The sequence below is a fragment of the Phalaenopsis equestris genome, unplaced genomic scaffold (assembly GCF_001263595.1).
Source record: "Phalaenopsis equestris unplaced genomic scaffold, ASM126359v1 Scaffold000413, whole genome shotgun sequence".
NCBI lineage: Eukaryota > Viridiplantae > Streptophyta > Magnoliopsida > Asparagales > Orchidaceae > Phalaenopsis > Phalaenopsis equestris.
In genome coordinates this window covers 1183818-1210770 of record NW_018164854.1, presented here as the reverse complement: position 1 = coordinate 1210770, position 26953 = coordinate 1183818, and the positions used below count along the sequence as shown (strand labels likewise).

At 32.3% G+C, this 26953-nt stretch overlaps 2 protein-coding genes and 1 pseudogene across 3 annotated transcripts in view; all 3 read left to right on the top strand.

Moving 5' to 3' along the window:
* Positions 1 to 9461, top strand: part of LOC110027060 (probable transcriptional regulator SLK2) — a 31999-nt gene extending 22538 nt beyond the window's left edge. For both annotated transcript variants that reach the window (XM_020728332.1, XM_020728331.1), the window contains 6 exons: positions 5035 to 5249; positions 5422 to 5490; positions 6483 to 6583; positions 7716 to 7809; positions 8230 to 8299; positions 8497 to 9461. In XM_020728332.1, coding sequence (XP_020583991.1) covers positions 5035 to 5249; positions 5422 to 5490; positions 6483 to 6583; positions 7716 to 7809; positions 8230 to 8299; positions 8497 to 9224 — 1277 coding nt within the window. In that variant the 3' untranslated portion in view covers positions 9225 to 9461. The remainder of the gene's footprint in view (positions 1 to 5034; positions 5250 to 5421; positions 5491 to 6482; positions 6584 to 7715; positions 7810 to 8229; positions 8300 to 8496) is intronic.
* Positions 9462 to 12172: 2711 nt separating this feature from the next.
* Positions 12173 to 15890, top strand: LOC110027093 (annotated as a pseudogene).
* Positions 15891 to 15976: 86 nt separating this feature from the next.
* Positions 15977 to 19976, top strand: LOC110027058 (cytochrome P450 87A3-like). Its single transcript, XM_020728329.1, has 8 exons — positions 15977 to 15999; positions 16976 to 17126; positions 17211 to 17462; positions 17682 to 17771; positions 17843 to 17921; positions 18032 to 18138; positions 19526 to 19656; positions 19756 to 19976. The coding sequence occupies exons 1-8, from the start codon at positions 15977 to 15979 to the stop codon at positions 19844 to 19846; spliced, it is 924 nt and encodes a 307-aa protein (XP_020583988.1). The 3' UTR covers positions 19847 to 19976.
* The last annotated feature ends 6977 nt before the right edge of the window (positions 19977 to 26953 follow it).

Sequence of the window (26953 nt, the reverse complement as noted above, 5' to 3'; positions counted from 1 at the left end):
TTATAATTTTCAGGTTGTGCCAATAATATCTCCACAGATGGACTCCTAATTTCCATATTAGTTTCCTTCAGTTTGTCAGCATTCAATTCTATTACATCCTCATTGCCAATTCCTTGTTTGCGTCAGCAACAGGTTAGGGGTCTACCAAAACTTCTTTGCCACTTGGGTTGGTCATTATAATTTTCAGGTTGTGCCAATAATATCTCCACTGATGAAGGACTCCTAACTTCCATATTAGTTTCCTTCAGTTTGTCAGCATTCAATTCCATTACATCCTCATTGCCAATTCCTTGTTTGTATCAGCAACAGGTTAGGGGTCTACCGAAACTTCTTTGCCACATCTCTTATCCTTCTTAAGCTCTGGATGAGCTACATAATAGTGAACAATTATATGGCCAAACATCCTACATTTTGAACAGTAATGAGGAAGATATTGTGTTTCAGCTGTTTGCCAGTAGCCTGAGTTAGGAGATCCAATCCAAACCGAATTTGGGAAGGGGAGGGTGATGTCTCTCTCCATCATGACTCTAGCCAAGGATGACCTAGAAAAGCTTCCATGTCCACTTTCATTGGTTTTCCATAAAATAGCCCCAAGGAGCATAAGACTTCTTTGTTAAAGTAGTGCAACTTCAAACCGGGGAATTTGATCCAGATAGGTACTATAGGCAGTTCCGCTTGGGGATTAAAATCTACCGTCTACTTAAGGACCTTCATTGACACTCACAATATTGAAAGTTTTCCTTGAGAATACTATTCCATAGTCTATCTCTTTCTCCAACTTTATCATTATATTTATACCATCAATAAGGCCTACACTTAATGCATTAAAAACTAAAATCAATTTAAATAAATTTATATATTTAATGCAGCACATAATGCATTAAAAACATAAGTAAATTTAATCACTATATATATTTTTTGAAATTATTGATCACCATTTCCTCTAGAGGTATTGTCAGTTGCACATTTCATCACTACTTTCACTTAGATAAGACATAACTTATCTGTTACAATGTTCAACCTTTTACACTACATATTATATCTAAAGTGACATGCTTCATCATCATTGTCTGTCTTCTCTCGAAATTTATTTGGGTCATCTTTATGAATCATGCTGTATTCATTCGTGCTTAAACAATGTCAGCACAAAAAACTTTCCTATTTTTTAGAATCATATTCATTCGTGCTTAAACAATGTCAGCACAAAAAACTTTCCTATTTTTTAGAATCATTTCTAAAGTTCTGGATTTAGAATTATTTCTATTTTGAGTAATATTTTTTTTGGAGTTTTACACTTCCGAAAAATGTCAGCACAAAAAAATCATTAGGTTTTCACTTAGGCAGAACTGTTAAATTAAAGAGTGTGCCATATATTTTGCTTAGGAATTATTTTTATTAACTTTTCAAGAGATGACGTGTTTTAAATTCTAATATTTGGAGCATGACATTTATCCATTTTTTTTTATCAATTCCTAGTTTTTTTTTTCCCCATTCGACTTCTTAATTGTTTGATATTATTAGTGCATCTTCTACTCTCCTTTGTTTGTTTTGCACACACAAGAAGACCTACAATTATTTTAACTACTGAACATTGAATAGGTGTATCGTCTCTCTTAACATAATTACTGTGCACTCTACAATTTTTTGTTTTGCCATATATTCATCAAAACTTTCCTATTTTTCCACACTCAACTTACTTTTAATAATTAGATTCATATAAAATATTTAGTCTATTTGCAATTTTATAAAATTTATTTTAAACCGCCATAATATTTTTATTAGTACTTTTAAGTATTTCTCCACTTTAACAATGCAACTTTAACTTTATTATAATATACCTATTAACATTCTACTCATTTATATAATAGGGTTAAGATATTAAATTATAAACCCACGAGTCATCTTGATCTTTCAACAATATCTAATGATAATTATCAATTTTGCATGCAACAAAATTGATCCTATCCATTCATTCATAGTGCTACTTGCTTTTTATTTACTATTTCAATTTGCCATCAGTTTGAAGGTGATTACCATTTGAAATTTAGGTTGTGTTTTATTTTCTTTCTGAAGGAATTTTCAGAATTAACTTATAAATTTTACTCAAGATCAATAGCAAATATTTGAAGTAAGTCATGCAATTTAATCACTTTTTTAAAATATGTTTAGCAAAATGAGATGCATTAGCAATTTTAGGACATGTTATGAAGTGAGTATTTTTAAGAAAAGGTCTACTACTAAAAAATATAAATGAATGTATTTTCAATTTTTGTGGTAAACTCTACACAAAATTGATACTAACGCCCTTGCTTGATTTATATGCCATTGATAAATGTGGTTTTTGTTAAACAAAGATGAAATATTTTAAATTTTTGGTATAACTTTTCAAAAACATACAAATGCCATTGATACTAATGCCCTCGCTTGATTTATATGTCATTGATAAATGTAGTCTTTGTTAAATAAAGAAGAATTATTTTCAATTTTTGATAAATCCTTTCAAAAACCTACAAATGACATGCTTATCTTTATATGATAAAAAGTTATCATCTTAACCTGCATTATGTAGGATGGCAACAACTCCACTTAAAACATCTATTTTTTTTTTAGTTTTAGCACCACTAATTATAAAAGAATATTCTCGTAAAAACTTAACCCATTTAGCATGTTTGTCCCAATTTTTTTTGGGAATTCAAACTTGTCAAATCTTGATGATCATTGCATAATTCAAAATATACCGGCAACAAATAATGCCTCCCATATTTACTGAATTACATAACGACATAGAATTCCTCATCATAGTTTAATTGATTTCGTTAGTTTCATTCAATTTCTCACTAGGAAAAAATTAGAGGCCATTCTTGACTTAAATACTCCTCTAGGAACAACACCAAATGCATTATAAGAAACCTCAAATACAGTCAATGTAAGCATGATACAGTTTCAAGTTTCTCATTAATCTCATCTAAAGCCCGGTTAACAGATTTAGTGCATCTAAATTCCTATTTCTTCAGATAATTAGTAATCGGTGTCATGACAACACTGTATCCTTTAATGAGCTATATGCATTATGAATATCCTGTTTATTAATAGATTTTGGCCAATTATTATATATTTTGACTTTAACATAGCCTATCTTCAAACACAAATAGCTCTAAGATTGTAACTGGAGTTGTAGAACAATTTTTTTTTTAATTAAGATATAATTTCTCAGCTTGTAAAGTACAAAATACTCTTCTAAGATGCACTAAATGATCATCTTGTGTCTTGCTATTAATTAAAGTCTCATTTAATAAGCAATAAAATTTTTAATAAAAGACTGCAAGACATTATTCATTATCCTCATAAAAGGACTGGATGCATTAGGTGATCTAAACTACATCACAAACCATCATACAATTCATCCTTGGTTATTATTATTTTTTTGTTCATCAACTTTCCTTATTTTAACTTTTGGTGATGACTATATTATTTTTTTGTTCATCAACTTTCCTTATTTTAATTTTTGGTAATGACTACTTCTTAAAATTTATCCTAGAAAATATCACAAAATCCTTCATCATAAGTTAGCATATAATCCAAATGAGGCATAATAAACTTAAATTTAATCATGATTTTGTTGATGGCACTTTTTTATATGCAAAAATTCGGACTCCCATCTCTCTTAGGTTTATGCAAAGAAGTTATGATGCAAGAATTATGCTCTATCTGAAATTCCTTTTTGAAATAATTCACTAACTTGTCTTTTAAGTTCAATGTGCTCTATTAGATACTTCCTATAATGAGAAAAATTAGGCAATATGTCAACCTCATTTTCTACATTAAAATTTTTACATATATGATTTCCATAAACATCATTGTTAAACACCTTAAACTTTTGGTCACGTTGATTTCCTTGTATCCTACCAATGTTAACATTTAATTAAAGGGGCTCTTAGTTGTGATTGGAATCTACTTTAGGCTTCATGAAGTTTTTCAGCTTTCAAGTGTCAATTTGCATGTTAACCATATTAATCTCATCACTCAAATTATTTTATTTATTCAATAAATCAACCAATTGATTTTTAAATGTTCTATTTAATTACCTTACTAACTAACTTCACTTTCGATGACAATTTGGTGCATCCTAAAACTTTGATACTAATATTACGTACGAAGGTTTAGGATTAAGCTTTTTCAATACACAACTTAATGCGATGTATGAGAGTCATGCAAGGGTAACTATTAGTTTTATTTCATAAATTATGAATGAGCGAGTAAATTGATTTCCTTAATTGCAAACAATAAACACGAGAAGTAAAAACTAGATGATAATATAATGATCAGATAAATCTAAAAAAAATGATGAGAAATTCAAACCATGCTAAGTCAGCTTGCAGTTAATATTTAATTAACATAACTAAATTCCCAATCGTGTCATGTTTGAACAAATCAAAAGCAATTGTAAGCTAATTATAAGTATTGCAGAAAAAGTAGATCCTAGAAATAAGTCGCTGAATTGAGAAATCTAAGCCTCGCTTCAATACAATAAGTCAACTTGCAATCAGGTAATGACATTTTTACCAATATTGAAAGACTTGCTCTTATCCAACTTGCCACGTGAGATTGTAAACTGGAAGAAGAAAATTTATTTTGTCAAAATTGTTTATTTATATGGTTCGTAACATCTATTTAAAAACTCAATATTTCTAAATTAATAGATATGGTAGGTACAAAATCAGCTCAATCTGATTCCATATTACCATCATGTCTCCTTTCTGATCTTATCCAAAATTCAGAAGTTAAACCTGCCATGTAAAGCAACTTCTGTAAAATTATAAATTTCCCAGCATTAGCACGGAGTTGTATAATATAATTTCTTTTTTGCACTTTGCATCTTCATTTACTATTTATTATGATGTATCATTAACTTAGATTCATTTTGTTTTTCTTTAACTGGCATCTAATTCCTTAGATTATCAGTATTTCGAAGAATTGAATTCCCTCAACTGCGCCATGCTTTCTATCCCTTTTAATTACTATGAATTATTACAGAGGCCACCTATGATGTGCTTCCTCGGCTGGACCAAATAAAATTTGATCATGGAGTTTTGGATGAACTTTTGTATGTGGACGCTCCCCACGAAAGCAAGCTTCGATCAGGAATGATGGTTTTAGAGTATGCAAAAGCTGTTCAAGAGAGTGTCCACGAGCAATGCCGCGTTGTGCGGGAGGGGCAGCTTCGGATTATATTCACTCCAGATTTGAAGGTGTTTGATATGCGTATTATATTCACTCCAGATTTGAAGGTGTTTGATATGCATTTTTGTTTGATATGCGTATTTTTTTTTTGCTTGATTATTAGCAGTTTTACATGTCGACACTATGTTTAGAGCAATCCAGCCTTACTCATGTAAATAATTAAGTTCTTTTCTGTTTCAGATTTTGTGTTGGGAATTCTGTGCTCGCAGTCATGAAGAACTTCTCCCTCGTAGAATTATTGTTAATCAGGTATAGCAAAATGCTTATTTGTAAATGCAAATTTTACCTTCAATTATCTTTTGAAACTTTTTACAAGTTAAACAGTTATATTTCCTGGTATGGCTTCATGGTCCTTTATATACTTTCTTCCCTATATTTGGAAAAATAATGGGATGTATTGCATTTTTCTCCTGTATTACTAGTTAAATTTGTTATTTTGTGTCCCTATGGTAGCAATTCTTTTGGCCGCTAGTTGGTCGTACCTATTTCGTTAAACTTATACTTTTTAGTGGAAATCACTATGATTTAATCTGGTAGAATGAATCAAGGGTCCATGTAGGAAGCTAGAATTTACATACATATCACACAATTCTAATATATTTACATATCATACACCTAAACTTTCATATTTTCATACATATCAGTCAAACCTTTAATATCACATAAAAAATAGCATTATTATTGCTTTTTAAAAGTGAAATACACCTTTTCATGCATAGGTTTAAAGCACCAAAATATTATGTATGTAAATATGAGATATGTAAATACATAAGATTTGTGTGCTAGGTATGTAAATTTCCCTTGAATGAAATCATCGGATCTGCCCAATACCATGAATGAGTTAACGGAAACAATTCCCCTGGCTTTCTATATGCAAAGGCCAGTGTTGTTTATCACTCCAAGAAGTAACAAAATCATTAAACTAACGCTAGGTACTTGAGACAACTACTTTATTGAAATTTCTTGGAAGATATTGTGTAAATTTCTTGGAAGATATCAAGTTTGAAAACTAATTTTTTCCATTCCGTTCTTTCTTAGTAGCTTTATGTTCCATGTGGTGATTGTTTATCATTACACATCATGCATGTTGCTCTTGTTTTATATGCACTACGTTCATTTTAACCTTTTTTTTTGCACCATTATTAAATAGTCACTTTTCAGATTACCAATGTGTCCTTTGGAATGGTTTCTGATTTACTGAATTTAGTGGGTCTTATATTATTTTTTTTTTTTTGCTACAGGTGAACCAGTTGTTACATGCTGCACACAAATATCAAACTGCTGTTACTGAAAAAGGGTCTTCTACAGTTTCTGCTCAAGATCTGCAAGCCAGCTGCAATATGTGAGTTAGTCAGCAAAAAATATGCTTCTTCAAGATATTCCTTGATAAATTTTAAATCTTATTTTTATTCAATTTTTAAATTTTTAAGTTTCCCTTTACTTGTAACCATATCCTTCTCCCCAGTGATAAAAAAAATTCCATGATTGTATTTCATATCAACTTCTGTTTGGGTTGCATAGATCCTTTGATGGGCTGCATAGATCCTTTATGAGTCCTCAACCTTGTTCTTCCTTTGTTCATTCTTTCTCCCTCTTTTTTTAAATTTGCATGTTATTCTTCTAGTGAATTCATGCATTCTATTTCTTGATGAAGTAATTGATAAACGCAGTTTAATTTTTTATGTGCGCTGTCCTTAAATCTTGATGTCATTTTTTTGTCTGAATAATGGCTTCGGTAGCGGTATTATCGTATACAAGATTAGTATTCTTTAGATGTGATGTGTACTCTCAATATTTTGCACTTTATTTCATCTTACAAGGAAAAGTATAGATCTGATAGATAGTGCTTTTAATTTAATGAAACAACTTAGATTGGCTTACAGAATTTGTCCGTTATTTGTTTCTTTTTATTCGTTAAATTTGTTTATGAGATGTGTGTACATAGCTCCTTTGTATATTGTTTCCTTTTTTGTTTAATAACCTTGTGCATCACATTCTTCATTTATGGGTTTTGTGTTTGCTCTTAACAGGTGCATCAATACATTTTTTTTTTAATTTATTTTTCCTCTGATTTTTGCTCTTAACAGGTGCATCAATACATTTTTTTTTAATTTATTTTTCCTCCGATTTTTTTTTGTAATTTTTGTTGATTTTCTATTGTTCTGGTAGATAGCTATTTAGAAGTGTTAGTATGTTTTAGTACAACCGAGTAAAATTTTGGTATATGAATGGGAAATGTCTCTTCTTTGCTTGTAGTTTTATTATTGGCAGAAATTTGTTATAAAAGGTTTAGGAGTCTGATGAAGGCTTCGAGACTTTATTAGTTTTGAAGTAGTATAGATGAAAGTAAATATGTTTTACCTTAATAATTACATTTTCTATGTTTTTTTTTTGCATGTAAGTTTTACGAAATATACTTTAATTTTTATTCAAATCCTTAGTCAGATTCAATGGTTTGCATTTCTTTTCTTCAGGTTTGTTTCGGCAGGGCGTCAACTGGCAAGAAATGTGGAGCTGCAATTACTAAATGATCTGGGTTTTCCAAAAAGATATGTTCGATGCTTGCAGGTATTTTTCATTGTATATAATGCAAATAGATTGTTATTCTATTTGGTAAAGAATTCATTGTCCTAGGAGTCAAATGCAGCTTAAACTCTTGCCATTACAATGAAGCTATAACTATATTATTTTTGTAGAAGATTTACATACATACCACTCAATTCATATTTATTTACATATCTTACATCCAAACCTTCAAATTTTACATACATTCCACCTTACCTATGCATGTAAAAGGTGTATTTAACTTTTCAAGCGTTAAAATGCTGATATTGTTGATGCGATGTCATAGATTTTTTTAGTATAAATATAAAAAAAAGTAAAATTTAGATGTTAGATGTGTAAATTCGTACGAATTGAGTGCGGGCTATTACTTAATTTAAAATATTTTCATGCATGATTTCAAGCTATCCTTCTATCAATTGACAGATATCTGAAGTTGTTAACTGTATGAAAGAATTGATCGACTTCAGCCAGTCACACAAGATGGGGCCTATAGGTATGGTATTTACATATGTCGCTTTTATAACTCCATTAATGATGCATTTCGGAACACATTTATCAATAATCACCCCTCGTTTTCAAAATTTATTTGGAATTTTTAAAAATTTTGATTAATTTTTGGTAGCTTCGGTGATTCTCCATCGTCAATAAATAAAGAATTTAACTTCTTTGTTTCTGTCATCCAAATTACAGACAGTCTGAAGAACTATACCCAGCAAGCTGCAGCTAAGCTCCAAGCCCAGAAAATGAAGGTGGAGCAGACTGATTCTTCCCAAAACCTGCTTGCTGACCCGAACATGCTGAATAAGTTTATGGCCATGCATCCCGGCCTCAGCCGGCTTCCCGGAAACAGCCTCTCATCTGCCTCCTTTCCGAACAATTCGTCATCTCCAGCTGCTATCGGGCCGACAACAAACAATTACCAGCACTTGTTACGAAACTCCGATCACTCCTCATTTTCCGGACTCAACCACAACCAGACCCAACCGGTACCCTTTCAGACGAATGGTCCTCTAATTTCTGCCGGCCGATCATTTCAATATTCTTCGGCCAAGAGCCATCAGCAGCAGCAAGATTTACACGGAAAACCACCCCCTGCGTGTAATTTCGAGCCCCCTTCACAGGCTACTCAAAACCCTCAGCACCACCTGCCGGAGATGATGAACAAGGGAGCCTTACCCCCCGTGAAAGGCTTGGTTAAACCCGAGGTCTCGGCTCCGGTGCAGAATGAGTCAGGTGGAGATATGAAGAGATCAATGGCAGCCTGCAACAACGATGCTTCTAAACCAGCCGCCATGAATAATAGTTTCTGTGCCAGCAGCAACAACTGTAATATAAAGCAGGAAGCTTTTGACAACTTGAATATTGGAGATTTCGATCAGGATATGTTGGGAGAACTGCTGGATGGGATTGATTGGTGATGCGATTTCTGCGTGAACTTGAAGGTGAAGGTGAAGGTGAAGGTGATAAATAATTAGAGAAGTTTTACTTACTGATTTGCATAATTTTAACAACTTTGCTGTATAGAAAGATTTGGAACAGTTATTTTTAGTTGGGATTAGTTTCATAAAACCTGCAACATATAACGGGAGAGGCTGATATTTCGAGCTTGAAGTTGTTTCACTCTGATACTGTTGAAAACAACAAGTTACATTACAGTTGTTCTGATTTTTTTTTTTTTTTAGTTATTTCTGGATTAGGATGTCTTCTTTGTGAGATATCCTGTGCAAATTTATTTTAATTTTAGGTGCAGCACAATCTTATTAAGCATTTGTATAAGTAATGCCTAAACTTTCATGTTTATATACACATAAAAAATATCATTATTTTAACTCTTTTAATGGAGGTAAAAAGTGAGGATTATATTTCTTAAAGTAACTATTTCTAGATTTCCCATCTCCTACTATAGGGTCAAATTTATCCAACTTAAAACTACAAAGACTGACATATTTCAGCAAATCCTATATATTTGCATATCGGATACTTTATTTATTTGTTTATATGTCTGACACTTAAATTTTAATTTTTGCTATTGAATTTTTTAAAGAGGTAGGATCTCGTGCTGTAGTGAATTTATATAATTCGAAGATACCTTTATAAAGGTGTAGAAGAATAGAGTGAACGTATTCTCTAGGCTTGAACTAAGTTCCTCTTATGAGCCTGTTCTTGAAGAATAAAAGAGATGATCCTAGAAAGATGCATACATAGAGAGGAAGAAAATCAAATTATGAGCTGCGTAGGTGTCCTTATAAATAGATAACGAAATGGATATCAGACGACTTATAACTGATCATGATTTGATTGTTTGACAACCCTAAGGACAACCAGCTAGGTGAACTAAGTGGAATGATTTGTGAAATAGATAACGAAATGGATATCAGACGACTTATAAATGATCATGATTTGATTGTTTGGCAATCCTAAGGACAACCAACTAGGTGAACTAAGTGGAATGATTTGTGACACACTCTCATATTAACATTTGAAGCTGCATGGTCGGTCAATATGACATTAATCTGATATGTCAATTTGACAAGACAGCCCGACAAGTCAATTTGTCTGCTAATCTAAGCGAGCCCTCTGGGCATGAGTATGTATGGGCCGCGCCTAGCAATTGAAAATACATCGTGCAATATTTTAGAGATCCAATAGTTATAGAATGGGTTAGGAGGACTCATTTACCCTCTCTGATGGACCCATGACGACCAATTATTCAAATGCACTTGCATACATTTCACTTATTTTTGAAAATGTGTGTTTCACATTTTAAGTTAATGATTATGATATTTTTTATGTGATGTGAGTCTTATGAACGGAAAAAATATATATATATTAAAGTTTAGGTATATTAGATATGTAATGCATAACAATTGAGTGGTATGTATGTAAATATTCCAATATAAAAAATTACGCCACCTTTCCATTTCACTTTTTTGTCGTGTTTATTATGTTTTTAGGGATTAAAATTCCAATTATCTGACAAATTACGGAGGAAATTTTATCCCATTAAGGGCCAATACGCTCGATAGAGCAAAAGCCTCATTGTAATCTCCTCCATTAATATTGTCCATCGTCAAGACCGGCTGTGTCTATTATTCACAAAATTAATTACATAGTCAACTTACATTCACAACTTCAAAATTTAGAAAATTTTACTTTATATAGACAAAAGTTGATGATTAATGTGTAGCCAAACTAATGGAATATAGAGAACGCCGACCCATAAGGAATCGTGTCTACATGTCGAAGTGGTTGAGTTAGAGTCACCATATGAATCGAATGAATCAAGCCCACTTTCAGAAGTGGTTACACTCGATCCATCGGAAAAAGTGATCAGCACGGATCGACATTAATAACATTGACCAGACTAATAGCAACACCTATCAATACTTCATTGAGGACGTTGTCGAACAATTATGGCGAAGGTCTTTCATCAACCCAGCGGACAATACCAACCATGTCTGATGGCCTTCATTAAAGTGGACGCCAAAATTCCACTACCTCATCCCTTGGTGGCACTAGAGATGGCCTTTGTGCTGCTCTTCCTTGACAATCCGACAATTTTGACGGTTGTTAATCTCATTCGTATTTAAATTATCTAAGGATGTGTCATTCATAAGTGGGGAGGAAGATTGACGAGAGGGGATTTTTCATGGGGCTGGCAGGGATCAAATCCATCTCTCTCTCTCCTTCTGTACCCGACGATTCTCAATGGACCCATCACTCTTACTCTTGGTGGTGGAGAGTGGCCGGAGAGGAAAAAATTCTATAAAGAAAGAAGGAGCTTTGGGACAATTTTGAAAATCAAGACGTGTATTTTATCCATCTCTTGATCTCATTCTTTTTCTATCATCTTCTATACATTAATAAGTCTTTTGATGGATTAAATGTATTCACGAACGACACGGGATCACACATCCTATAATGATTTAACAATTATATTTCTCACAATAACTATTTATTGACTTCCCATCTCCTATACAACATCATTTCAAATTCGAATTCATATTCATAAGATACACATACATCCCACCTATCACTATCACCACGTTTACTTGTTTGAAACGAACCAAGAATGCCTATAAATATACATTCTTATTATATAATATTTTTCTATACTGTTCAAAATTCTATAAATAAGATGCCAGCAGGGGAACTCAAGGACAAAGACATATTCATTATCCAATACTTTGAGATGTGCTGAATGGAATACTCAGACTTCTATACTTTTATTCCATTCATCACCTCATGCAACTTGTCAGCAAACGTAATTGGGTAAAAATAAATTAAAAAAAACAATTCATGAATATTCATCTTTCTATAAATACCCTCATGCTCTTCCTCCACAACTCACTCACAATCTCCCTTTTCTAAATCATGGAGCCTTATCATGAATTGCACCAACCTCTACTCTCTTTCTTAACCACGAACAATTTCCACAACTTCATCTTCTTCTCTGCAACTTTGCTCTTTATTTGTTCACTCCATTTGATTCATAGATGGATAAACCCAAACTTTAAAGAAAAGCTTCCACCTGGATCCATGGGTTTTTCTCTTGTAGGCGAAACCATGGATTTCTTCACAAAAAGTCATTCATTTGACATACATCCCTTCATCAAGAACAGAATGAAGAAGTCCGTTAAACGCATATTTCTCTGTTTATGTTATCCATTTATCAATTTCTGACTGTTTTAAATTGATGCAGATATGGTTCAGTGTTTAAGACAAGTTTGTTTGGGATTTCACTTGTGGTTTCAGCTGATACCGAGCTCAACCAAATGATGGTTCAGCAAGAAGGGACATTGTGTGAGAGTTGGTATCCTGAATCATTTAAGACTATATTTGGGCAGGATAATGCGAGTGAGCTGCACGGTCCCTTGTTTAAGTATCTCAAGAGCTTGTTTCTTAAGCTGTTGGGATCTCCTAATCTTAGAGACGTTTTGATTAAAGATGTGGAGAAGGAAGCCTGTAGATTTCTCTCCTTCTGGTCGACTCAACCGAGCATTGAGCTTAGGAGTGAACTTGGATCAGTAAGCTTGTTTTAACTTCTTTTTCTTCTTCTCTGTGTAACTTTACATCACCATGATCAGCAGCTTATGCTAGCTTAAATGATTTTTTACAGATGATCTTTAACATCATTGCTAGGAGATTAATAAGCTATGATTCTTCAACAACAACCGAGGATCAGAAGAAAAATTTCTCTGCTTTTAGTGCTGGACTCCTCTAACATTCCAGGAACTACTTATCACAAATGCTTGAAGGCATGTAAAACATTATCACCATGTGAAACTCCGCGTTCCTCTTCCTCTCCGCGTTCCCGCGTCGCTTAGGGACGCAAGAATGTGATGAAATTGTTGAGGAAGTTGTCAGCTGAAAGAAAAAATTCGCCTCGAAAAACATGCACCGATTAGGAAGAACTGAGGAATGATAATTCAATGCTGACAGAAAGCGTGGCTCTGAATTTAATGTTTGCTCTTCTTTATGCAAGCAGTGAGACTCCAGCTCCAGCACTTTGCCTTGCCGTTAAAACTCTAGCTGATCATCCGAAAATCTTGGAAGAACTAACGGTCGGCTTTTCTTTTCTTCTAATTTATAATGATTGAAATGTATAAATCCTGCTTATGTTGTTTTTACATTCCAATCATCCAAAAAATTGAATATAACATTTTAACCCATCAAACTTTACAAATAAAATTTTAACATATTATGTTATATTCAATGTTTTGGGTGGTTGATACATAACAATGGAGCAAAGATTTTGCAGTGAATAAGATTGAATGTTACAGGAAGAACATGATGCAATTATTAGGAGCAGGAAGGATCCAAATTCTGGAATTACATGGGAGGAGTATAAATCTATGAAATTCACTTATCATGTAAGCCAAATTGAGCAATCTCAATTACAAATTTACAAGAATGTGCTTACAGTGCTTTCATAATTTTGCAGGTTATTAATGAAACATTGAGATTGGCAAATATAGCCCCTGTAATTTTTAGAAAAGCTTTGAAGGACATTCATATAAATGGTACAATTTAAATAGAAAATTATTTTTATTTTTCGTTAAAGTTTTATACAAAATTTTTTATTTGATATTATGGATTATGATAATTTAGGTATACGAGTTTATGATTTCAGGATATACAATTCCAGCAGGATGGGGAATTATGATTTGTCTGTTAGCTGCTCATCTCAACCCTGATTTGTATGAGGACACACTCACATTCAATCCATGGAGGTGGAAGGTTAGAAAATTAATGAAATTATTTTTATTTTTTTTTTATGAGGAAAATAAACACTATCTGAAATATATTTTAGCATCTACTATTTAATATATATTTTTTAATTCAATAATCATATTTATAATAACTTTAAAAAATTAAATTGAGAAAAAAATTAAACTAAGACAATTTTTGGACATTGATTAGGAGATAATATAATTCCACGTAAGAATTTTATTTTATCTCCATATTTGAACAATTAAAAGTTTATTAATTGAAAGTTTAGTGAAGTATTGATATATTTCATTAATAATTGTTGAATCCAAATATGACCAAAAGTCAGACAAGGAATATAGTGTAAAAAAGGAGATAGAGAGAGAAATAAAGAAAGAGAGAGGATGAACAGTAATGAATAGTTGAATAGATTTTTTGATCAGCTCTTATTGAAGAAATGATCCTCCTATTTATAGAAGAGGAGGTACAAAGTGTACAATCACATGCTTGCACCTGCTTTATTGGGGGTGTTATAGAGTATTTTGGGAGTTTACATAAATGAGTCCATGGTTCAGCTATCCATTACTCAGTTTGTTGGGATTAACAAACCTTGGTTTGGTAAGACTCGTTAGTTTGACTATATTGAGTTGGAGTTGCATGTTGACTCTTGATTATCTTTGGTCGTCTAGACTCAGTTCGGTCATATTGGTCTATTGGTCAACTACTTTGGTTATACTGTTGACTATCGACCCGTAGATGAGAAACTTCTATCCCTATAATGAGACTAGGTTGTCTGTAAGAGCGTAAATTGCCACAATCGAACAAGTATCTCACCACTTAACGAAAGGTCCTTCGGGGTGTTCGTGGAGTATATCGGGGCAAAACCCTCAGCTTCCTGATGAATTGTCTCAAAGGCTCTTATGAGGTGGTTGACTATGCTGTGGCGAGAGTTGGGTTGATGTCTTCTCTAGGCTTGATGGATCTTGGCTCAGATGTCCTACGTTTGGTCTGCTTTGAAACTCGATTTAAGGGATTTGTACTTGGTCAATTAAATCCTCTGATCTTTTGGTGAATGACTCTTGGTCTTCCGTCCGTGGCCCTCTTGGTCGTACTTTCCTGTCTCTTAGTTCTCTTGATTTCCTCGAGATCCATGCTGATACATTTCTGACCTACAATGATAAAATAATCCTAATTTTATCTGAAATTTTATATATTATTAAATTTAATGATGAAAAAGAGGATGGAAGATTTCCAATGGCAAAATAAAGGTTAATGATCTCCTCCTTCGAGTAAAATGAATTCCATCCCTTTTCATATTTATTTATGTAAAGCTCTTTAGATGCATCTCAACCCAAAGTTGTAATAATTTCATTGAATTTATAAATTTAATTTACATTATTTTTTCTTTATTTTGCAGGATACCCCTGAGAAGTCTGTTGGGACTAGGAATTTCATGCCCTTTGGTGGAGGGATGAGGCTATGTGTGGGGGCACAATTTACCAAATTGGAAATGGCTATTTTCCTCCATTATTTGGTTACAAAATACAGGTCATTATTTATTTCATAATGATGATTACTTAAAGCTAATTATTCTTATTATATTAAATAACATATTAATTAACTAAGTTATGAATGTAATATATGCAGGTGGAACTCTATTAAAGGAGGAAATACTACTAGGTCTCCAGGATTAAGATTTCCAGATGGATATCATATTCAAGTTTTCTCCAAAGAATGAAATAATGTTAATTATTCCATCAACAACAAAAGTATATATACTATAAACTATAAAATCACTTGTTAAAGTGCATTTTATAGGATTCATTTTGAGACTTTAGTGGTAAAATTGTTTGAGGATGATTCTCAAATTGTTGAAGACGATCTTTCTTTTCTTTTTTTAGACTGAATGATTGATGTATCCTTCCATTTGATATGAACAAGTATATCGAACATTCAAGTCATGACGTTTCTTGGCGGAATTGGGTAAGGAGGTTCAGAAAGGCACTCTCTACAGTGATAGCCAGAGCGCCATATTCTTAGCTAGAAATCCAGCATTTCAATCCAGGACCAAGAACATTCAAATCAGGTATCACTTTATTCGATCATTGTTAGATGACGGACATTTACTACTTGAGAAAATTTGTGGAAGCAAGAATCCTGCAGATATGTTGACCAAGGGCGTCACACTTGAGAAACTGAAGTTGTGTTCGACTTCAGTTGGTCTTCTAGCTTGAAGACAGGGGTTTTGAGTTGCAGAGGTGGAGGATATCACTTTTGAGGAAAAAAGGGCAGTGCAGCCAATGGATGGTGTAGTCAGTGTCCCAGTCTCAAAGTGGGAGAATTGTTGAGAAAGTGGAGTCACGTCCACTGCAGCTTAGGCAAGCTATTAAACCAAAAATTAAGTTTAATAACTTTCCTTTATCTTTGTTGCATGCCTGATCTCCCATTAAATCGTGTAAATTACAAAACCGCGTGAAACTCCGCGTTCCTCTTCCTCTCCGCGTTCCCGCGTCGCTTTGATTTGGAATCCCGCTTCCCGCTTTGCAGAATTGCTAAATATAATTATGGTTGCCTTAAGAAAATCTTACTTGCCTGGCTATAAATAGGATAACCCAAAGCCTAGGAAAACATCTCTCTCCTACCTAATTCCAAGTCTCTCGGCTGTGCAAAAGAAAAAAGGGGGAAAAAAGGCTGCTGTTGCTTTTTGGAATTTGCTAAGAAGGAATTAATTTCTTTGATTTTTTCTCTCACGTGACTTGAGAGAGAGTTGGGAGAAAAGAGAAGAGAGAGAGGAGAAGAGAGGAGAGAGAGAGAGAGAAAGAGGAGAAAAGATAAAGTTTTTTTTTTGTAAACGTCGAGGCGTTCGACGGTGTAATTTCCTCAACTAATAAAATCCTCTGCAACTCCGTGGACGTAGGCAATTTGCCGAACCACGTAAATCTTGTGTCGTTTTCTGGAGTAATTTTTCTCGATCTATTTTTCGCTTCATTACCGTCATTATTTTTCATAACACAACCGATGATCTGAAGAAAAATTTCTTGGCTTTTAGTGCTGGACTCCTGGCCTTCCCTTTCAACATTCCAGGAACTACTTATCACAAATGCTTGAAGGCATTATCACCACTACAAAATTCTTCATACTTCCATAACATATATCATTTATCATCATGAAAATTTATACAAACCATATAATAGGGACGCAAGAATGTGATGAAATTGTTGAGGAAGTTGTCAGCTGAAAGAAAAAATTCGCCTCAAAAAACATGCACCGATTACCTCGATTTTGTCATCGAAGAACTGAGGAATGATAATTCAATGCTGACAGAAAGCGTGGCTCTGAATTTAATGTTTGCTCTTCTTTATGCAAGCAGTGAGACTCCAGCTCCAGCACTTTGCCTTGCCGTTAAAACTCTAGCTGATCATCCGAAAATCTTGGAAGAACTAACGGTCGGCTTTTCTTTTCTTCTAATTTATAATGATTGAAATGTATAAATCCTGCTTATGTTGTTTTTACATTCCAATCATCCAAAAAATTGAATATAACATTTTAACCCATCAAACTTTACAAATAACATTTGAACATATTATGTTATATTCAATGTTTTGGGTGGTTGATACATAACAATGCAGCAAAGATTTTGCAGTGAATAAGATTGAATGTTACAGGAAGAACATGATGCAATTATTAGGAGCAGGAAGGATCCAAATTCTGGAATTACATGGGAGGAGTATAAATCTATGAAATTCACTTATCATGTAAGCCAAATTGAGCAATCTCAATTACAAATTTACAAGAATGTGCTTACAGTGCTTTCATAATTTTGCAGGTTATTAATGAAACATTGAGATTGGCAAATATAGCCCCTGTAATTTTTAGAAAAGCTTTGAAGGACATTCATATAAATGGTACAATTTAAATAGAAAATTATTTTTATTTTTCGTTAAAGTTTTATACAAAATTTTTTATTTGATATTATGGATTATGATAATTTAGGTATACGAGTTTATGATTTCAGGATATACAATTCCAGCAGGATGGGGAATTATGATTTGTCTGTTAGCTGTTCATCTCAACCCTGATTTGTATGAGGACCCACTCACATTCAATCCATGGAGGTGGAAGGTTAGAAAATTAATGAAATTATTTTTATTTTTTTTTTATGAGGAAAATAAACACTATCTGAAATATATTTTAGCATCTACTATTTAATATATATTTTTTAATTCAATAATCATATTTATAATAACTTTAAAAAATTAAATTGAGAAAAAAATTAAACTAAGACAATTTTTGGACATTGATTAGGAGATAATATAATTCCACGTAAGAATTTTATTTTATCTCCATATTTGAACAATTAAAAGTTTATTAATTGAAAGTTTAGTGAAGTATTGATATATTTCATTAATAATTGTTGAATCCAAATATGACCAAAAGTCAGACAAGGAATATAGTGTAAAAAAGGAGATAGAGAGAGAAATAAAGAAAGAGAGAGGATGAACAGTAATGAATAGTTGAATAGATTTTTTGATCAGCTCTTATTGAAGAAATGATCCTCCTATTTATAGAAGAGGAGGTACAAAGTGTACAATCACATGCTTGCACCTGCTTTATTGGGGGTGTTATAGAGTATTTTGGGAGTTTACATAAATGAGTCCATGGTTCAGCTATCCATTACTCAGTTTGTTGGGATTAACAAACCTTGGTTTGGTAAGACTCGTTAGTTTGAATATATTGAGTTGGAGTTGCATGTTGACTCTTGATTATCTTTGGTCGTCTAGACTCAGTTCGATCATATTGGTCTATTGGTCAACTACTTTGGTTATACTGTTGACTATCGACCCGTAGATGAGAAACTTCTATCCCTATAATGAGACTAGGTTGTCTGTAAGAGCGTAAATTGCCACAATCGAACAAGTATCTCACCACTTAACGAAAGGTCCTTCGGGGTGTTCGTGGAGTATATCGGGGCAAAACCCTCAGCTTCCTGATGAATTGTCTCAAAGGCTCTTATGAGGTGGTTGACTATGCTGTGGCGAGAGTTGGGTTGATGTCTTCTCTAGGCTTGATGGATCTTGGCTCAGATGTCCTACGTTTGGTCTGCTTTGAAACTCGATTTAAGGGATTTGTACTTGGTCAATTAAATCCTCTGATCTTTTGGTGAATGACTCTTGGTCTTCCGTCCGTGGCCCTCTTGGTCGTACTTTCCTGTCTCTTAGTTCTCTTGATTTCCTCGAGATCCATGCTGATACATTTCTGACCTACAATGATAAAATAATCCTAATTTTATCTGAAATTTTATATATTATTAAATTTAATGATGAAAAAGAGGATGGAAGATTTCCAATGGCAAAATAAAGGTTAATGATCTCCTCCTTCGAGTAAAATGAATTCCATCCCTTTTCATATTTATTTATGTAAAGCTCTTTAGATGCATCTCAACCCAAAGTTGTAATAATTTCATTGAATTTATAAATTTAATTTACATTATTTTTTCTTTATTTTGCAGGATACCCCTGAGAAGTCTGTTGGGACTAGGAATTTCATGCCCTTTGGTTTAGGGATGAGGCTATGTGTGGGGGCACAATTTACCAAATTGGAAATGGCTATTTTCCTCCATTATTTGGTTACAAAATACAGGTCATTATTTATTTCATAATGATGATTACTTAAAGCTAATTATTCTTATTATATTAAATAACATATTAATTAACTAAGTTATGAATGTAATATATGCAGGTGGAACTCTATTAAAGGAGGAAATACTACTAGGTCTCCAGGATTAAGATTTCCAGATGGATATCATATTCAAGTTTTCTCCAAAGAATGAAATAATGTTAATTATTCCATCAACAACAAAAGTATATATACTATAAACTATAAAATCACTTGTTAAAGTGCATTTTATAGGATTCATTTTGAGACTTTAGTGGTAAAATTGTTTGAGGATGATTCTCAAATTGTTGAAGATGATCTTTCTTTTCTTTTTTTAGACTGAATGATTGATGTATCCTTCCATTTGATATGAACAAGTATATTGAACATTCAAGTCATGACCCAGTGATTATTAATCACTAGAAGAGTTGGAGAATATATAATGAAAAAGCCTTAAAGAACTACAATTGTAGAGCTGAACATTGTAAAAACCAATTATAAGAGAATCAGGGGCAATTCAAAGTTGCTAAGAAAAAATTTAGATAGAAAAGGAGAGAGTAAAAGGCTGAAGCCAAAATTTGAAGTTGATGATCATATTAACCAATTACTTAGAAAGAAAGAAATAAAATTGCATTTTTTAGAAGCCAAAATTAGATTAACGCACATACCTTTCAAATTTTTTATATTTACATGTCTAACAGCTAAATTTTGATATTTACATCCATCCCGCTCAAATTTTCAACATTACATCTAAAATATCATTATTAATAAATTCTTAAAAGTGAAACATACATTTTATGCATAAATTTTAAAATAATTTTTTTTATGTGATATTAAAACTTCTCTCTCTCTCTCTCTGTTTGTCTCGTCTATCATATGCTCTATATCTTGGGTGTGATTCACATAACGCTTCTGGAGTAAACAATTGTCAGTTTCTTAAAAAAACTCAACAATATATCATTTTATAATTTATTTTTAGTTATGACACAAGATTCATACAGATGATTCTCTTATTAAGATTTTATAAGAAAGAAAAATATTTATATTCATTGGGCAAGTCAGAAGTCAGTGTGGGCACGGATCCCTAATGCCTAACCCATGGCTCTCTACTCTTCGAAAAATTATTCTATTCAGTTAACACAAGTAGCTCTAAGTGTGGAAGCCAATCCAAAAATGCTACGTGTTTTATTAATTTTTTATCATTATTTCTATGGAATATATTTTAATATATAAAATGAGAGAAAATAATGCATGTAATGTGCGGCCCGACCTCGACCCGACTCATCCAGAAAAAAGGCAAATACAACAAATACAATGATCGAGGCTTTTGGCGTTTGAGGCTTACTCGACGTTTCATATTCAGAGATCAATGTCAAGCTCTCTAGGGTTTGCTCTACAGTTTATCGTTCTGTATTTTATGCCCCCTTAGATTCCTTTGTTGTACCAAGGTTAGACTTCAACATTTTGTCTCTTTTGCTGTTTTTTTTCTTGTGATATTTCCTCATTCTAGGGTATCATATGTTTGTTTGTCTCCCAGCTTTACGATGAAGAGAAGACTAAGAATCTCGTAGAAATCAAAATACAACATAAGACACCTGCGTGTGATCCAATAGTTATTTTTTTGGCAAGTAAATCCAATGATATGCTTGCAAATGTGAGAAAATCGTTGTATTTTTTTTTTAATGGTTTTTTTTATTTCCTAATTGAAGATTTATTTTTCATTTTTATTTTTTTGCTGCATGCTCCTAAAATACAATCATATTATGTTGGTTGTACTGATTTTTCTCAGTATAATTGATATAACACGTTGCACTAAAGGGATGTAGTAATGTTGAGTTGTTAAAAATATGAATAAAAAAATGATAAAGTTGTCTATTATACAACCATGTTATATTGGTTGTAATGCGAAAACTCAGTACAATTGATACAAGATGGTTGTACTAAAGTATAAGACAACAAGGTTGAGTTTTATTTAAAATATGAATAAAAATAAAAAATAGATATATTGATATAATGAATTTTAAATTTTTACTATTCCTCGTACCTACGATTGTCTGCTTATTTTCCCTTTGTACAATAAAATTGTATTGGTTGTACTGAGGTAACTCAAAACAATCGAGGTTGTATTGACGTAACTGAGTATAACTGATAAAACACCGTTGTACTGAAGTAAGACATGAATATTGATTTTTATTTAAAATTTTAATAAAATTAAAAAAAATGTATATAAATAGAATGAATTTTTAAATAAAAAATGATATATAGATAGAACAAATTTTTAAAGTTTATTTGTTTCTATGATTGTCTAATTATTTCCCTTATACAATCATGTTATATTTATTGTATTGAGATAACTCAATAAAACCAATGCAACATTGTTGTATTGAAGTTAGAAATTGAGTTCTATTTAAAATCTGAATAAAAATAAAAAAAATTATATAAATACATTAGATTTTTAAATAAAAAATGGTATATATTTAGAATGAATTTCCCTACAATGTATTATTTTCCTTATACAACCATGTTATATTAATTGTACTGAGGGAACTGAGTACAATCGATGCAACATCATTGTACTGAAGTACGACAACAAAGTTGAATTTTATTTAAAATCTGAAGAAAGATAAGAAAATGATATATAGAAGTAATGAATTTTTAATTTTTGTTTTTCCTCGTACCTACAATTGTCTGATTATTTTCCTTGTACAACCAAGTTGCATTGGTTGTACTAAGATAACTCAGTATAACCGTACAACCGATACAACACGGTTGTACCGAAGTAAACACACAATGACTATGGTGTTTTACATTTACATTCTTAATAGTTTTTTGTTTTTTTTTCTTTTTTGTTTCAACAATGTATTTGAAAACTTTCAATAAAATGACTAACAGATGAATTATGTTCAAAAACCAACCCTCAACATTTGAGCAGTATGTGATGAATTTTCACAGGATAACCCATAGGAGAATTATGTTCAAAAACCAACCCTCAACATTTGAGCGAGATGTGATGAATTTTCACAGGATAACACATAGGCTGTTGCTGATATATTAAGGAATCTATGTATTCATCACTTTTTGAAAGTTCCACCGATCTACCAAGATGTATCGCTTATTGTGCACATTTTTTGGTGTTGTAATGTTGAGAGGCACACCTTCATTGTTGATGGCCATGAGCTGAAACTCACTAAAGGTGAAATGACTCTTATGATTGGCTTGCCGAACAAAGTAACCAAAGCTACTTGGATGAGGGAGCCTCTGCCTAAATTCACAGCCATAGATTTAAAAAATAAAAATAATCTTGATAAAAGTAGTTCTAAATTTATTAATATTTTTATTAAATTTTTGTTTACGAATCTATCTTTTCCATACAATAACTATAAGGTACCTAGGGATCTTCTTATATATATATATAATATATATATATAAATATACATGAATTTGCACATTATAACTAGTCAGAGGCCATATGGAGGTTTTTGGTATACCAATTTGACAACTTAGTTGAGATGTCAAGACTCCAGAAGCCATTTGGCTACATAAGTGGCTATGTCAATCTTTTGTTGGTATGATTTTTATTATATCATGTTTGTCGGCATGATCCTTATTACTTACATGCTAACATATTGTATTCCATTGTATTGCAGGTATGATTATTTGAGCATACCAATATTCTTTTCTCTACGATGCCACGGGGAATACGCCGTATAATGCGATGTTCGAAGTTAATGGTAAGGAGAAATAAGATCTGAAGGACTTTTATTAGAGCTGCCAGATGATCAAATAAAAACCAATGTAATAAAAGTACGTTATTTTCATTTTTATAAAAATGGATATATAATAAAAATATGTATATATATATATATATATATATTACAAGTTGACGATTATTTTAGGAATATTACCGTGGAAGAGTCAACAATTTTTTCTAGAAATGCATGCAGATATATACAGATGAAGGAACTCATAGCCATGTACATATTCCTTCAAACATTGAAAATTTTAAGTTAATTATATCTATTGAGAAATAGTTTATAGCTTTTGAAGCCTCAACAAATAATAATCTCAGACATATAGAGATTGCTTTGAGCAGTGAGAGCATAAGAGTAAGTTTGGTAGTGGCACGAATAAGGTCTATTAAGACCAAATGACTGGAGAGCACAACATAACCCATTGTCCCCAAGATGTAAATACAACAGTAGACACACCTCCTGCCGATTTAAATCTAATGAATGAGGAATTAAGCATAGAAATCATTGTTCTTTACTCTTAAACTAAGATTGGGAAAGAGGAAGTGAATAAGGGAGCAAAGACATCACACTCTTTTCAGGAGGAAGAGAATAAGGGAATAATCATTTCCCCGCCTGAGCTAAGTCAATTTCAATTGGAGGAGAAGGATAAGGGAGAAATCATTCCCCCACTTGAGCCAACTCAACATCAATTAGAGGAGAAGAATAAGGGATAAATCACTACCCCTCTTGAGCTAACTCAACAAAAATTGAAGGAGAAGAATAAGGAAGAAATCATTCCCCCAATATCAATTGGAGGAGAAGAAAATAAGGGAGAAATCATTCCCCCACCTGAGCAAACTCAACATTAATTGGTCGAAAAGAATGAGAGAGAAATCATACCCCCTAAGCTACCTTAACCTCAATTGGAGGAGGAGGCTAGAATAAAGGAAGGGGAACATAAAATAATTGCAAGTGTTGTAAAGCAAAGACAAGACATGAAGAAATTTTTCGTGATGACTCCACTCACTGAGAATTCATTACATAAAAGAAAAAGATTTAGAAAATTAGGAGATAAAGAAGTTGTGACTAATGAGCAAAATATTAATAAGGTGTGATCTACATATGATAATACTTTACTTAAAATCCTCCAATTATGTTCATTTTTTTCTTTTAATTGCTTAATTAGTGTGACAGAAACTAAAACAAAAAGATGATGGAAGAAGGAAAGTAGGTAATATGTACTTCACTATAAAATATCCAACTATTGTGAGTTTTACTCTAAATAAATTTTGTATTAACTTGCAGCCAGAACAAGCTATCAAAGAACAACCCAAGAACAAAGAATCATTGCTACAGCTGTTGAAAAGAAACATAAGAGGAGATAGTTACTGCAATAGGTTGTTGAAGAGCAAGTCAAGAAAAATTTATTGGTCTATGCTGATGAATATCCTTTTAAGGCATGTTTTATGAGAATTAGATGTTGATGTTTTATGTAGCATAAGTTGTTTTTTTTTATTATTTAAAAGTATTAACAATCCAAAATGTTAACCAAACAAGACTCGCTCAATTACAAATTCAATTCCTTGGCAGAGATCTAATTCCACCACATTGGGTTCATTTCATTGATAAAAGTCATCAACGTTATGCCCATTTGTAATGATAATATGTTTTGCTCATATTTTTTTAAGTTATATTTTTTAGTTTAGTGATTCTAAAAAATAATTATCAATCTCTTACATGAAAACAAAAATTATAACATTTTTTAAGATGCAACATCCATTTGAGCAGGAAGGATATAGATGACGTGGTCAAAAACCAATACTTGAGTGACGCTCATGTGGATGCATTTGTTTTAATGTTGACCGAGAATAGTAAAATTCTTCTGGCCTGTATGAATCATTTATTTACGTTTTCAGTATGCATTTGGTAAATATTAAATTCACATCTTAACTGTACAGATTTGTCTAATTTAATAAAAAATTATAATTTATTTGGATCTTATTTCCTTACAGTGTTATGACAAATTAGGAAACTAAGAGAAAAAAAAGTAAAGTGTTATTCTAACAAGTAAATAAAGTCACGGTAGCAAAATGTAAATGTGCCATTCTCCTCATCGTAGACAAATAGCATCAGACATTATTGATGGACAAATTGACTGAAAAAATTGCTATTTTATGATTCATTGCCTAATTCGATGCAAGTAACAATGACTTCCCAATGAATAATTTAAAACTATGACATTCCTTATATGTAGTAAAAACATTGATCTTCTTCTTCAAGAAAAAACACCCAAGCTTTTATAGGGAATTCATCAACGAACGTCAGCATCTATATAGTGCCTACTTTAAATGGTACTGTAAATGGTCCCCAAATGTCAGAATGTATGCAGTCTATTATTCCATGAGCACCGGTATTAAACTTGACTCATTTTTTTTTGTTTTACAGATACAAAATGTTCACAAAACTTCAATTTAGTGATGTTCTCATCATTTAGAAGTCCCCTTCTGCTCAGTTCAACCATCTCATTCTGACTCATATGTCCAAGTTGCATATGCCAAATTCTAATTGCTTCATCTTCTAATATGGAAGAGGTAGTAATTGTTGCGTCACCCACCACAGTAAAGCCTTGCAAGACATATATCCCTGCAACCTTCTTTTGTTCCTTCATCATTATAAGAGATCATTTGCCTACATTCAAAAATCCACCTTCACCAAATTACTTGTAGTCATTGGCATAAACAATATTTAGAGAAATTAGAATCCTTTTCAGATCTAGGACATGTAACACAACTCCAAGTGTTATGATGACATCACAACTCCAAGTGTTATGATGAATCCCGATGTATGGGATCTTCACTTGGTCAATTAAGTCCTCTGATCATTTGGTGATGAGAGACTTGGACTTTTATATTTTTGTCTCTTAGTCTATTAGACTTACTCGAAATTCATGATGATGCATTTATGATGTACAATGATAAAATAATTCTAATATTATTTGAAATTTGATATATTATTAAATTTAATGATGACAAAGATGGTTGGAAGATTTTCAATGGCAAAACAATGCTTAATAAACTCCTCTTTTGAGGAAAATTAATTCCATCTTTTTTCACATTTATTTACGTAAAAGTCTTTAGATGCACCTCAAGTTAAATTTGTAAAAATTTCATTGAATTTATAAATTTAATTTAAATTATTTTATCTATTTTTTTGCAGGATAAGCCAGAGTTGAATGTTGGGAATAAGAATTTCGTGCCCTTTGGTGGAGGGATGAGGCAATGTGTGGGGTCAGAATTTACCAAATTGGAAATGGCTATTTTCCTCCATTGTTTGGTTACAAAATACAGGTCATTATTTCTTTCATAAATGATGATTATTTAAATTTAATTTATTCTATAACTATATTAAAAAATGTATTAATTAACTAAATTATTATTGTAATATGTGCAGATGGAACTCTATTAAAGGAGGAGATGCCATCAGGTCTCCAGGATCAGGTTTTCCAGATGGCTATCATATTCAAGTCTTCCCCAAATAATGAATATATATAT